The sequence below is a fragment of the Larimichthys crocea genome, unplaced genomic scaffold, assembly GCF_000972845.2.
Source record: "Larimichthys crocea isolate SSNF unplaced genomic scaffold, L_crocea_2.0 scaffold381, whole genome shotgun sequence".
Classification (NCBI taxonomy): domain Eukaryota; kingdom Metazoa; phylum Chordata; class Actinopteri; family Sciaenidae; genus Larimichthys; species Larimichthys crocea.
Window position 1 is genome coordinate 1 of NW_020854998.1, and position 11,190 is coordinate 11,190.

The window sequence follows — 11,190 nt, forward strand, 5'->3', positions numbered from 1 at the left end:
CTAGATAAAGACCAACAGAGCGAGCAAACGTGTCAACGGTATTATGAACTATCAAGATATGAATGATTTCCTTGTCCTGTGAATGAAGCTGCTCACCACAGTGTGGATGGACACGGGTTGAGGGAGACCAGTTGGAGTTAGCATTGTCAGCTGAGCATCAGTGATCTTATTGTGACTCAGACTGTAACACAAAAAGTGACATACAGGTTCATTCATGACAGTGCATGATGTGAGCCGGCTGCTGTTTGCTCAGTCCACTGTGCTCACTTGTTTCTGTCTGCTCAGACCGATTCAAAGATTCATTCACCTCAGACCTTCAAAATCACTTTAACAAGCACACAAACTACTTTAAGTTGAGTTCTTCTTCTTCTTCAGTCAGTCCAACACCTCTCATCATCAGCAGGTGTGTGACCTGTACTGCACAGTTCATCAACTCCATCAAAGATCTCAGTTTGAACAAATCTAATCTGTCACTGCTAAAATGTAAACACATCATCATCTGCTCCTGAAAGCATGTTTGGGGCCGTGACATTAATATTTCTTTAGATGTGTGTCCTCTCAGCTCATTAAACTCCACCTCGACGAGAGCAGACAGTGCATCAAATACATTAGCTGAGCTGAGACATGAACTCTTGCATGTTGACGGTTTGACTCACTCCAGGACTTGGACTTTGTGCAGATGTGTGATGAGCGTGAGCAGCAGCTGGTCAGTGAGCTCACAGTGACTCAAGTCCAGCTCTGTCAGCACTTCAGAGAAGTCCAGCATCTGGGCCAAACCTGCACAGGTCCTCTGATCCAGTGTGGTGTGACTGAGGTCCAGCTCTCCACCCAGGGCTCTACACAGGGACACTGCTCGTCTCACTGCGTCCCTCTCACTGCTCACAGGAACCAGGGACACCAGCTGGAGGAGGACAGCTTTACTGGCTCTAAACAGGAGAATCAGAGCACACACAGATTGTTACGAAGCATGAACATGAATGAAAACCAGCTTCTTCTGGTGTGTGTCACTTTGTGGTCTCTCTAACCTGAGGCGGACTCCGTCTAGGACAGGAAGCAGTAGGTCCAGCCCGCTGTCCTCCACCTCACAGTCCTGCAGGTCCAGCTGTGTTTTCCTGCTGCTGCGTCTCAGGATGGTGGAGACGGCCCTGCAGTCCTCAGCAGTCAGACTGAGAGTCTCACTCTGACCCTCCTGTGGCAGCTCCACACAGGACGAGCAGGACAGGTCCAGTCTGTGCTGCACGGCCCTGAGCAGGTTGACAGCTGCCCCCTGCTGGACCTCAGAGGCAGCACAGCAGTGGACGAACCTCAGCAGCAGGTTCTGTTCTAACACTGGGAGGAAAAGAAAAATAATAAATGAAGAATATAATCACATAGTTCCAAAGATCAGTTACAGATATGATGAGTAGATTCACAAACATCCCAAATAAATCCATTAAAGGATTTCATGTACGTTCTGATTGGTCAAGCAGTCCGACGGTCAGAGAGGTTGGAAACAAACAAAGACATTTTGTAAACACACTTCCTGCTTCAGACTTGTTGGAGTTATGCACGTACAGTTTACAGGATCATTTCTGAGGCCAAAATAAAGTCGGTTTGTTTCCAACATGTCTGATCTCAGCTGTTAGTTATTATTGGAGAGGTGCTGCACATCCTGTGTGCTGGAGAGGACTGACACAGGCACAGCACTGAGAGACGAGCACTAATGTCTGACCTGAGCTGAGAAACTTTGTCCAGTGTGAAGAGGATGGACTCTGTTTCCCCTGCTGGTATGGAGGTCCACAGGAGGTTCAGTCTGACTCTGTCACTGTGTTTGAGAGTGAAGATCAGAGCAGCACAGTCCTCAGAGTCCATCTCTCTGCAGGTCAGGCTGATCACATGATCCAGTGACCTCAGTAAACCGGGTATAATGAGACTGTCACGAGCTTTATAGATCTCTCTGATGACAGCCAAGACAAAGCTGGGGCAGAGTCTGAAACATAAAGTGTATTCACCAGGACAATTAACAACAGGCTGCAAAACATCAGTCACAACACAGAAACAAATATGATAACTGGATGTGTGCATCTGTTGAACCTTTTAAATACAATCCTGTCCAGAAAGGGACGCAGACGTGTGATGTTCTCCTGTAAGAAGCGGTTCTTCCTCAGGTTCACAGCGATGGTCTGAGCTGGAGACTGCTGCAGCAGATAGTGAAGAAGCTCCCAGTTCAGACAGCAGGAGCTCAGATCTCCACCAACTTTACTCAAGAAGGACCGGGTCAAGACCTCATCCTGGATTTCATAAAGGAGGGAGAGTAGCTCCTGGAAGGTGATCTCACTCAGTCTGCAGATAAAAACATGGATATATCTTAGAAATGTAAACGATGAATACATTTTGGATTTTGTTTTTGTGAAGTTTAAGAAAAACCTTTACTTGATTGTTAGAGGACCGTCATGAAGCAGCAGTGGAATGAGACTCTGAGCAGAGACGCAGAACTCAGTCAGGTCTAACTGTCTGACAGTCCAGCACCTCAGCAGGGATGCCAAACTACTGACAACCTTTGACAATCCTCTTTCTGATGCTCGGACTGTCTGAGGGCCAAGAGAAAGCTCTTCAATAGCTAACGAACAGGCCACTCTCCCTCGTCTTACCCATCGAAACAGCAGCAAGGCCATGTCAGCGGACAGCCTGAAAATCCAAGAAACAGAGGAAGCAGTCGGACAAAAATGATGCTCACTTCAAACTAGACAAGATGCTGTGAGAACAGAAGTAATGACAGAAGTGTGAACCTCAGACTGTGGAGTTGTGTTGTACGTCTAAACAGGAGGGAGGCTTCTCGGACAGACATCTTTCTGGGTGTCAGGGTGAGATCCACATCAGAGCCACAAAGTCTCAGAACCGCCCCCGCAGACCTGCAGGTTTTCCTGCTTAACTGTCCTGTCAGCAGCAGGGTGAACCCCAGGAGCTTCAGCAGAGACGACAGCTGCTCGGCCTCCTCTCTGGATCTCACAGCTATGCTATGTACACACAGCCGGGAAGAACGGGGAAGAAGTCTTAATCACAGCTACAACACATTATGATGGATTAATGAGTGAAACAGACAAGGACAAAACTGCATTACAGATGCAATCTCATGTTTTTTAATGTTCTTTCATCAGTGATGACAATTTAGAGTAGCAACAGAGAGAGCAGCTGAAATATTCTATTTATTATCGGTGATAAAAAAAATTGTTTTAAAATACTGCTGCATAATCACTGACACTTAAAACAAACGTTTATCTTTTTATACTAATTAGTTCATCTTGCGAATTTAGTAAACATGACGATTATGAGCGGACTTATAACAGACGTCTGCTGAATATTTTACCTGAGCTTTGTGTTGAGATATAGGCCGACACCTGTAGCAACCCTCACTTCACTCTCTCATGTGCAGGTCTGTCCGCTTCAACTTGTTTCTTCTCGATTGGAGTTTCCGCACTTCCCAGGATGGATTGGATGTCTCTTTCCTCTGAAGACGGTTATGACAGGACTTGCAGAGACGCGACTGGAAAAACTGACTGTAATGATGGTAGGACACTCAAGCCTGTTTGGTTCATAGTCCTTTCACATGGGCGAGAACAGATCCAGCAGGAAATCACTCTCGATGTTTCTCCTAGTCATCTGTATATTTCATTGAAAAGGAATGTTGATCTATGTGCACACTGATGATAACAGCTTCACTATCTTCTCCTCCTGTCTGCTGTTCTTCCTCTGTGCTGCACAGAACGATTCCACATATCGACATTGACCTTTAACCACCCCCCCCCCCCCCCAAACTGGTAAACTGAACGGAGAATTGAACATGTTGCTTATGATGTGCATGTCACAGAGAAAAAGAGCCATGCATTATATATGGCAGTTTATGATGCTGAAAAAGCCTCAACCAATACCTGCTGCGAGCAGCTACAGTCAAATCAATCAACCTAAACATTCAAGTCACAATACTTTGAACACGTGCCATATGTGGATTTAAGAGACTTTGACGAATGACATTTCAGAAAATGTTTAAGGGAGCCGAAAGTCCAGTCTACAAAGGATGTGTCCTCACCTCTGTGTTCAAAATCAACTCCACAAATGTACACTGACATCATGTGAAGTACATTCATTTACCTGAGCTGTGAGATATAAGGGCAGACACTGTAGCAAACTCCTCACTTCACTCTCTTCCTGTGAGCGTCTGTCGCTTCACTTGTTTCTTCTCTGCTTGGGTTTCAACTTCCGGAGGATGGAGGTCTTTCTCTCTGAGGGTTTAGGACCAGACTGCAGGAGCTGACTGGAAGAAAAACTGACTGCTTCATGATGGAAGGACACTCAACGCCTGTTTTGGTTTCTAGTCCTTCACATGGGAGAAACCGATTCCAGCAGGAAATCCCCTCTGATCCTTCTCATCAAATCCTCCTGTCTTCATAAAAGGGAATGTTTGATCTGTGCCACACTGATTGACTAACACTTCACTATCTTCTTCCTGTCTGCGTTTCTCTCTCTGCTGCGTGCCAGAACAGATTCCCAAGAAACTCGACTTGACCTTCCAACCACCAAGGGAAACTGTAACGAGCATTTGAACATGTCGTTTTATGATGTGATGTCAACAGCCAAGAAAAAGAGCCATGCATTACTGATATGGAGTTTATCTGCTGAAAGCCTACAATAATGCTGATGAGCAGAACACGTCAAATCAACAAACTAAAATTCAAGTCACAATACTTTGAAACAGGCTCATATGTGGATTTAAGAAGACTTTGACTGAATGAACTTTCAGAAAATGTTTAGGAGCCCGGAAAGTCAGTCTACAAAGGTGTGTCCTCACCTCTGATTCCAAGATTCACAACTCCACAAAGTTACACTGAAGTCATTGTGAAGTACAATTCATTTACCTGAGCTGTGAGATTAAGGCAGACACCCGTAGCAAATCCTCACTTCACTCTCTTCATGTGAGCTGTCTGTCAGCTTCATTGTTTCTTCCTGATTGGAGTTTCAGCACTTCCAGGAGGATGGAGGTCTTCTCTCGAGAGGGTCTATGAACCAGACTGCAGGGAGCTGACTGGAAAACTGACTGTAATGATGGAAGGACACTTCAATCTGTTTGGTTTCATAGTTCTTCACATGGTGGAACAGATTCCAGCAGGAAATCACTCTGATGTTTTCATAATTTCCATTGTAAAGGGAATGTTTGATATGTGCACACTGATGATAACAGCTATCACTATCTTCTCTCCTGTCTGCTGTTCTCTCTCTGCTGCTGCACAGAACGATTCACAAGAACTCGACTTGACCCTCAAAGCGCTGAGAGAAACTGTAACGAGAATTGAACATGTTGTTATGATGTGATTTCAACAGCAGAAAAAGAGCCATGCATTACTGATAGGAGTTTATCTGCTGAAGCCTACAAATACCTGCTGATGAGCAAGAACACAGTCAAATCAATCAACTAAAAATCAAGTCACAATACTTTGAACAGGCTCATATGTGATTTAGAAGACTTTGACTGAATGACATTCTTTCAGAAAATGTTTAAGGAGCCAGAAAAGTCAGTCTACAAGGTGTGTCCTCACCTCTGTGTTCAAAGTTTATGTTAGAAGGAATACCACTCCTGAACCAACAGGAGGGCTGAAAGGAATACTTTACCCAAAAACATTATTTCATCATGAAGTCCAAAGCCTGAATACTGGACCACAAGTCGAACATCCATCATTGAGTCAAACTCTATATAACCATTCCAGTACTAGAGGAACAGAATCAGATTTCTACTGGGTTTACTGATCACATCATGATGACGTGGGTTCATTTCAATGTGATTAAAAACACTTGTACTAAATCCCTAGTCGGACTGCTCTGGATTATTCACTGTTCAAACATCCTGCTCAGTCACACATCAGAGTGTGTGGAATAAAACAGCATGTCATCTATAAACTAAACACAGTGAAGTCACGTTTATGTGGACTGATCAACTCAACACGTTACCTTCACCTTCAAACTAACAGCCAGTTACTGCAGATGTTTAGAAACACAACTCCACCAAATGTACACTGAAGTCATGTGAAGTACAATTCATTTACCTGAGCTGTGAGATATAAGGCAGACACTGTAGCAAACTCCTCACATTCACTCTCATGTGAGCAGTCTGTCAGCTTCACTTGTTTCTTCTTGATTGGAGTTTCAGCACTTCCAGGAGGATGGAGGTCTTTCTCTCTGAGAGGTTATGAACCAGACTGCAGGAGCTGACTGGAAATGATGTAATGATGGAAGGACACTCAAGCTGTTTTGGTTTCATAGTCCTTCACATGGGAGAACAGATCCAGCAGGAATCACTCTGATTTTCTCTCATTTCCATTGAAAGGGAATGTTGATATGTGCACACTGATGATAACAGCTTCACATCTCTTCTCTGTCTTGTTGTCTCTCTCTGCTGCTGCACAAACGATTCACAATGAACTCGACTTGACCTTCAAAGCAGCGAGAGAACTGTAACGAGAATTGAAACATGTTGTTATGATGTGATGTCACACGCAGAAAAAGAGCCATGCTTACTTGATATGAGTTTAGTTTTCTGCTGAAAGCCTACAAATACCTGCTGATGAGCAAGAACCACAGTCAAATATCACTAAAATTCAACGTACAATACTTTGAAAGGTTCATATGTGGATTTAAGACGACTTGACTGAATGACATTCTTCAGAAATGTTTAAGGAGCCAGGAAAGTCAGTCTACAAAAGGTTGTCCTCACCTCTTGTTCAAAGAATGTTGTTAGACTTTGGACTACCACTCTGAACCAAAAAGGAGGGCTGAAAAGGATACTTTACCCAAAACATTTATTCATCAGTGAAGTCCAAAGCCTGAAATACTGGACCAAGTCTGCAATCCATCCTTTGAGTCAAAACTCTATCAAACTTCATCCAGTACTAGAGGAACAGAATCAGGATTTCTACTGGTTACTGAATCACACTCATGATGACCGTGCATGTTTCATTTCAAGCTGACTTAAAAAACACCCTTTGTACTAACATCCTGTCGATCCTGCTCTGATCTTTCATGTTCAAACTTTCCCTGTCTCAGTCAACACATCAGAGTGTGTGGAATAAAACAGCATGTCATCTATAAACTCAACCCAGTGAAGTCATACGTTTTGTGGACATGATCAACTCACACCGTTCCTTCCACATTCAAACTACCGCCAGTTACTGACAGATGTTAGTAACACCAACTCCACCAAATGTACGCATGAAGTCATGTGAGTACAATTCATTTACATGAGCGTGAGCCGATATAAGGCAGGACACTGTAGCAAACTCCTCACCTGTCACTCTCTTATTGAGGCCAGCCTGTCACGCTTTCACTTGTTTCTTCTTTGAATTGGTAGTTTCAGCCACTTACAGGCGGATGGAGGTCTTTATCTATGAGAGGTCTATGACACGAATTGAAGGGAGCTTGAATGGAAAACTGAATGTAATGGTGGGGAAGGACAATCAGCACATGCTGTTGGTATTTTTCCTATTCCGTCAACATGGGGAAGAAAAGATTCCAGTAAGGAAATCACTCTGATCTTTCTGATAATTTCCATTGAAAGGGAATGTTTGATATGTGAACACTGATGATAACAGCTTCACTATCTTCTCTCCTGTCTGCTGTTCTCTCTCTGCTGCTGCACAAAACAGATTCACAATGAACTCGACTTGACCTTCAAAGCGCCGAGGGAAACTGTAACGAGAATTGAAGATGTTGTTATGATGTGATGTCAACAGCAGAAAAAGAGCCATGCATTACTGATATAGAGTTTGTCTGCTGAAAGCCTACAAATACCTGCTAATCAGTCCCACCAGGCTTTTACGATTTTATTTTGTGATTTTTGCGATCAAAATTGTTAACAATCTTAAGCTTTCGTGGGTGGAGATCACCTACAACCAGGAGGATGGGAGCATCACAGGGGAATATAAGGACCAGGGTGTGTTTTGTTAAGTCCTTTGTTCCTGTCTGCCATGCTGCCACATGAGTGAGTTGATGTATTTCAGTTTGCGATTGTTTATTTGTCCTTTCAGTAACACTTAAGGTTATGCATCCAAATTTTTTGTATTTCTTTTGAATAGATCAAACGTATTGTTTGTTATCGATAAAGACTTGAGATCTCTGTAATCTGAGCGGATGCATTAATAAGTAATCTTGCTAATCTTTGTTTATAATTCTAATTTATTGTACATATGGCAGTGTGTTGATTTATGTTTGTTTATTGTACAGACAATCATCTTTCCCTACCATCTGACCAACTACCTCAAACTCACAAATAAACGGTTAAATGGCCTGTTGGATCCTGTGTTTTTAAATGTGCACCCCAGCTAGAAACTCCATGGTCCAGTCAAATTCATCCTCCACCACAAGTAACCTTTGAAATATACAGCCCTTTAACAAAAATGACTGATTTTGCGGCAGCATTTTCTAATTTTTTGAAAGAATTTTGCGCCCCACCCCCCCCCCCCCCCCTTTTGTTTTCTTTAGTTTTAAACCGCATCAAAATGTCTAAACAGTCTTAATAAGACAAAAACAAGGCAGACAGATTGAGAAACATTGTTTCTTTTTTGTTTTCTGTCAGAATCTTAACATTAGTACTGGAGTGTAAAAACGCATTTACCCTAGTACTGAGGCGAGATAAGTAACCAAAACAAACAATCATAAGTGGTATTCTATAGTTGACTTTCGACGATGGTCGAGGACTTTGTTACACAGGCTACAAAATAGTTTTCCTCCGCTTGCATGTAAAATTGCCGGATATTGTTTTGCTTGGTCATTTGCCGATATCAGCAGGTGGGACTTGTTAGTAGTTGCCATCACTAACGTTCCCACAGCGGTGTGTGAAAATGGCTGCACGTACACAGTGTGTGTGTGTGTGTGTGTGTCATACAGGTGGTGTGGAAGACACATCTATGGAAAAGCCGTTTATTTGATCTATGGTGGAAAACACATATGTGTTGCGGGGAAGGGGCGGCATGATTGGTTATTTTGCAATAATTCTGCAACATAGTAGGAAATATGCGGCGTTGCGAAAATATGCACAAGAGATGCTGGCTGCAGACCTCCACTGTCACGCACCTCCACTGTCAGGCCCGGAAATGCAAGGGACACATTTCAAAATAAAATCGTGAATTTGTGAATGCACTTCCGGTTGAATTGTTTTCCTCACAAATGAATTAATTAGTAAACAATGACATAAAATCTTTCAATTCCCGGTCTATTGTATATATTGTTTTTATAGTAAACTATTTCGGGATCTGGTTATTATAGACACAGATTAAATGTTAAATATAAATATTTCAATATTTATCATCACAGTAACAGTGTTACACACATTAGTAGCTGTAAACACTCAGCATTAGAAAAATACATACGTTGGTTTGGTGCTTACATAAGGAGTAAACATTTATAATCATCACTTTAAAAGTTACATACGTTGTATTTGGTGCCTGTTTGTTTCCCAGATATATTAGTGTGTGTGTGAATGGGTGTATAAGAGACATTAACTTAAAGAACTTTGTAGAAAGGCGCTTTATGAAGTTCAGTCCATTTCCTGTTATTAGTTTACGGGCAGATCTGCCACATCCAATATGGCGGACCCGTTAACGTAACGCAGCAACGGACCGACCTGCTAAATGAGGCATCTGAAAATCATTTTCATCTGAAAATAAAAAGGGTAATTTTCATCTGAAAATGAAAATGACCCTCTCAAAATGTCCTCTCCACCTCCCCACCCCCCAAAAAACGTCATCACTTCCGGGCCTGACAGTGGAGGTCTGCAGCCAGGTGCCTCTCAAAATATGCGGCATATTGCTGAATACGCGGTAATCCACGCGATTTCAAAATCGTGAAAAACTGGAGGGACTGGCTAATGAGCAGAATACAGTCAAATCAATCAACCTAGAATTCAAGTCACAATACTTTGAACAGGGTCATATGTGGATTTAGGAAGACTTTGACTGAATGACATTCTTCAGAAAATGTTTAAGGAGCCAGAAAAATCAGTCTACAAAGATGTGTCCTCACCTCTGTGTTCAAAGATTCAACTCCACAAATGTACACTGAAGTCATGTGAAGTACAATTCATTTACCTGAGCTGTGAGATATAAGGCAGACACTGTAGCAAACTCCTCACTTCACTCTCTTCATGTGAGCTGTCTGTCAGCTTCACTTGTTTCTTCCTCGATTGGAGTTTCAGCACTTCCAGGAGGATGGAGGTCTTTCTCTCTGAGAGGTCTATGAACCAGACTGTGGGAGATGACTGGAAAACTGACTGTAATGATGGAAGGACACTCAAGCCTGTTTTGGTGTCATAGTCCTTCACATGGGAGAACAGATCCAGCAGGAAATCACTCTGATGTTTCTCATCAAACTCATCCATGTATTCTTCATTGAAAGGGAATGTTTGATATGTGCACACTGATGATAACAGCTTCACTATCTTCTCTCCTGTCTGCTGTTCTCTCTCTGCTGCTGCACAGAACAGATTCCCAATGAACTCGACTTGACCTTCCAACCACCAATGGAAACTGTAACGAGAATTGAACATGTTGTTATGATGTGATGTCAACAGCAGAAAAAGAGCCATGCATTACTGATATGGAGTTTATCTGCTGAAAGCCTACAAATACCTGCTGATGAGCAGAACACAGTCAAATCAATCAAGCTAAAATTCAAGTCACAATACTTTGAACAGGCTCATATGTGGATTTAAGAAGACTTTGACTGAATGACATTCTTCAGAAAATGTTTAAGGAGCCAGGAAAGTTAGTCTACAAAGGTGTGTCCTTACCTCTGTATTCAAAGATTTAACTCCACAAATGTACACTGAACTTCTGACTTATGTGAAGTACATTCATGGGGATTGATCCTGAGCTGGTGAGATATAGGGCGTACAACAGCGTAGGGTATGGAGCGCGAGAAGCACGGGCCAATCGGGGAGGAACTCCTCACGTCACTACGCGAAAAGAGGGAGAGAAAGTCACATAATCACAAAAGGAGAAGGATCGACCTCAGGGGAATCAAGGGTGGAGAAAAAGTCAGGGGGGGAAAAAGGAAAAGGGGAAAAGAGAAAAAAAGGGGAGAGGAGAAATCCTCTCATTCATGGGAGCTGTCTGTCAGCTTCACTTGTTTCTTCCTCGCTCTTGTGGAGTTTCAGCACTTCCAGGGGAT

General features: G+C 42.8%; 2 protein-coding genes across 2 annotated transcripts; both read right to left on the bottom strand.

The window, feature by feature from the left end:
- Positions 1–96: 96 nt before the first annotated feature.
- Positions 97–1,506, bottom strand: LOC113745039 (uncharacterized; the record flags this gene model as incomplete). Its single annotated transcript, XM_027276462.1, has 4 exons — positions 1,476–1,506; positions 1,026–1,329; positions 657–926; positions 97–181 (listed from the first exon to the last, which is right to left on the bottom strand). Coding segments are annotated over exons 1-4 (690 nt in total), but the record flags the coding sequence as incomplete, so codon positions are not given.
- Positions 1,465–2,985, bottom strand: LOC113745040 (uncharacterized). The gene is made up of 4 exons (XM_027276463.1): positions 2,769–2,985; positions 2,413–2,667; positions 2,074–2,322; positions 1,465–1,969 (listed from the first exon to the last, which is right to left on the bottom strand). Exons 1-4 carry the CDS (start codon positions 2,825–2,827, stop codon positions 1,615–1,617), a joined length of 918 nt encoding a protein of 305 aa, XP_027132264.1. The 5' UTR covers positions 2,828–2,985; the 3' UTR covers positions 1,465–1,614.
- Positions 2,986–11,190: the final 8,205 nt, after the last annotated feature.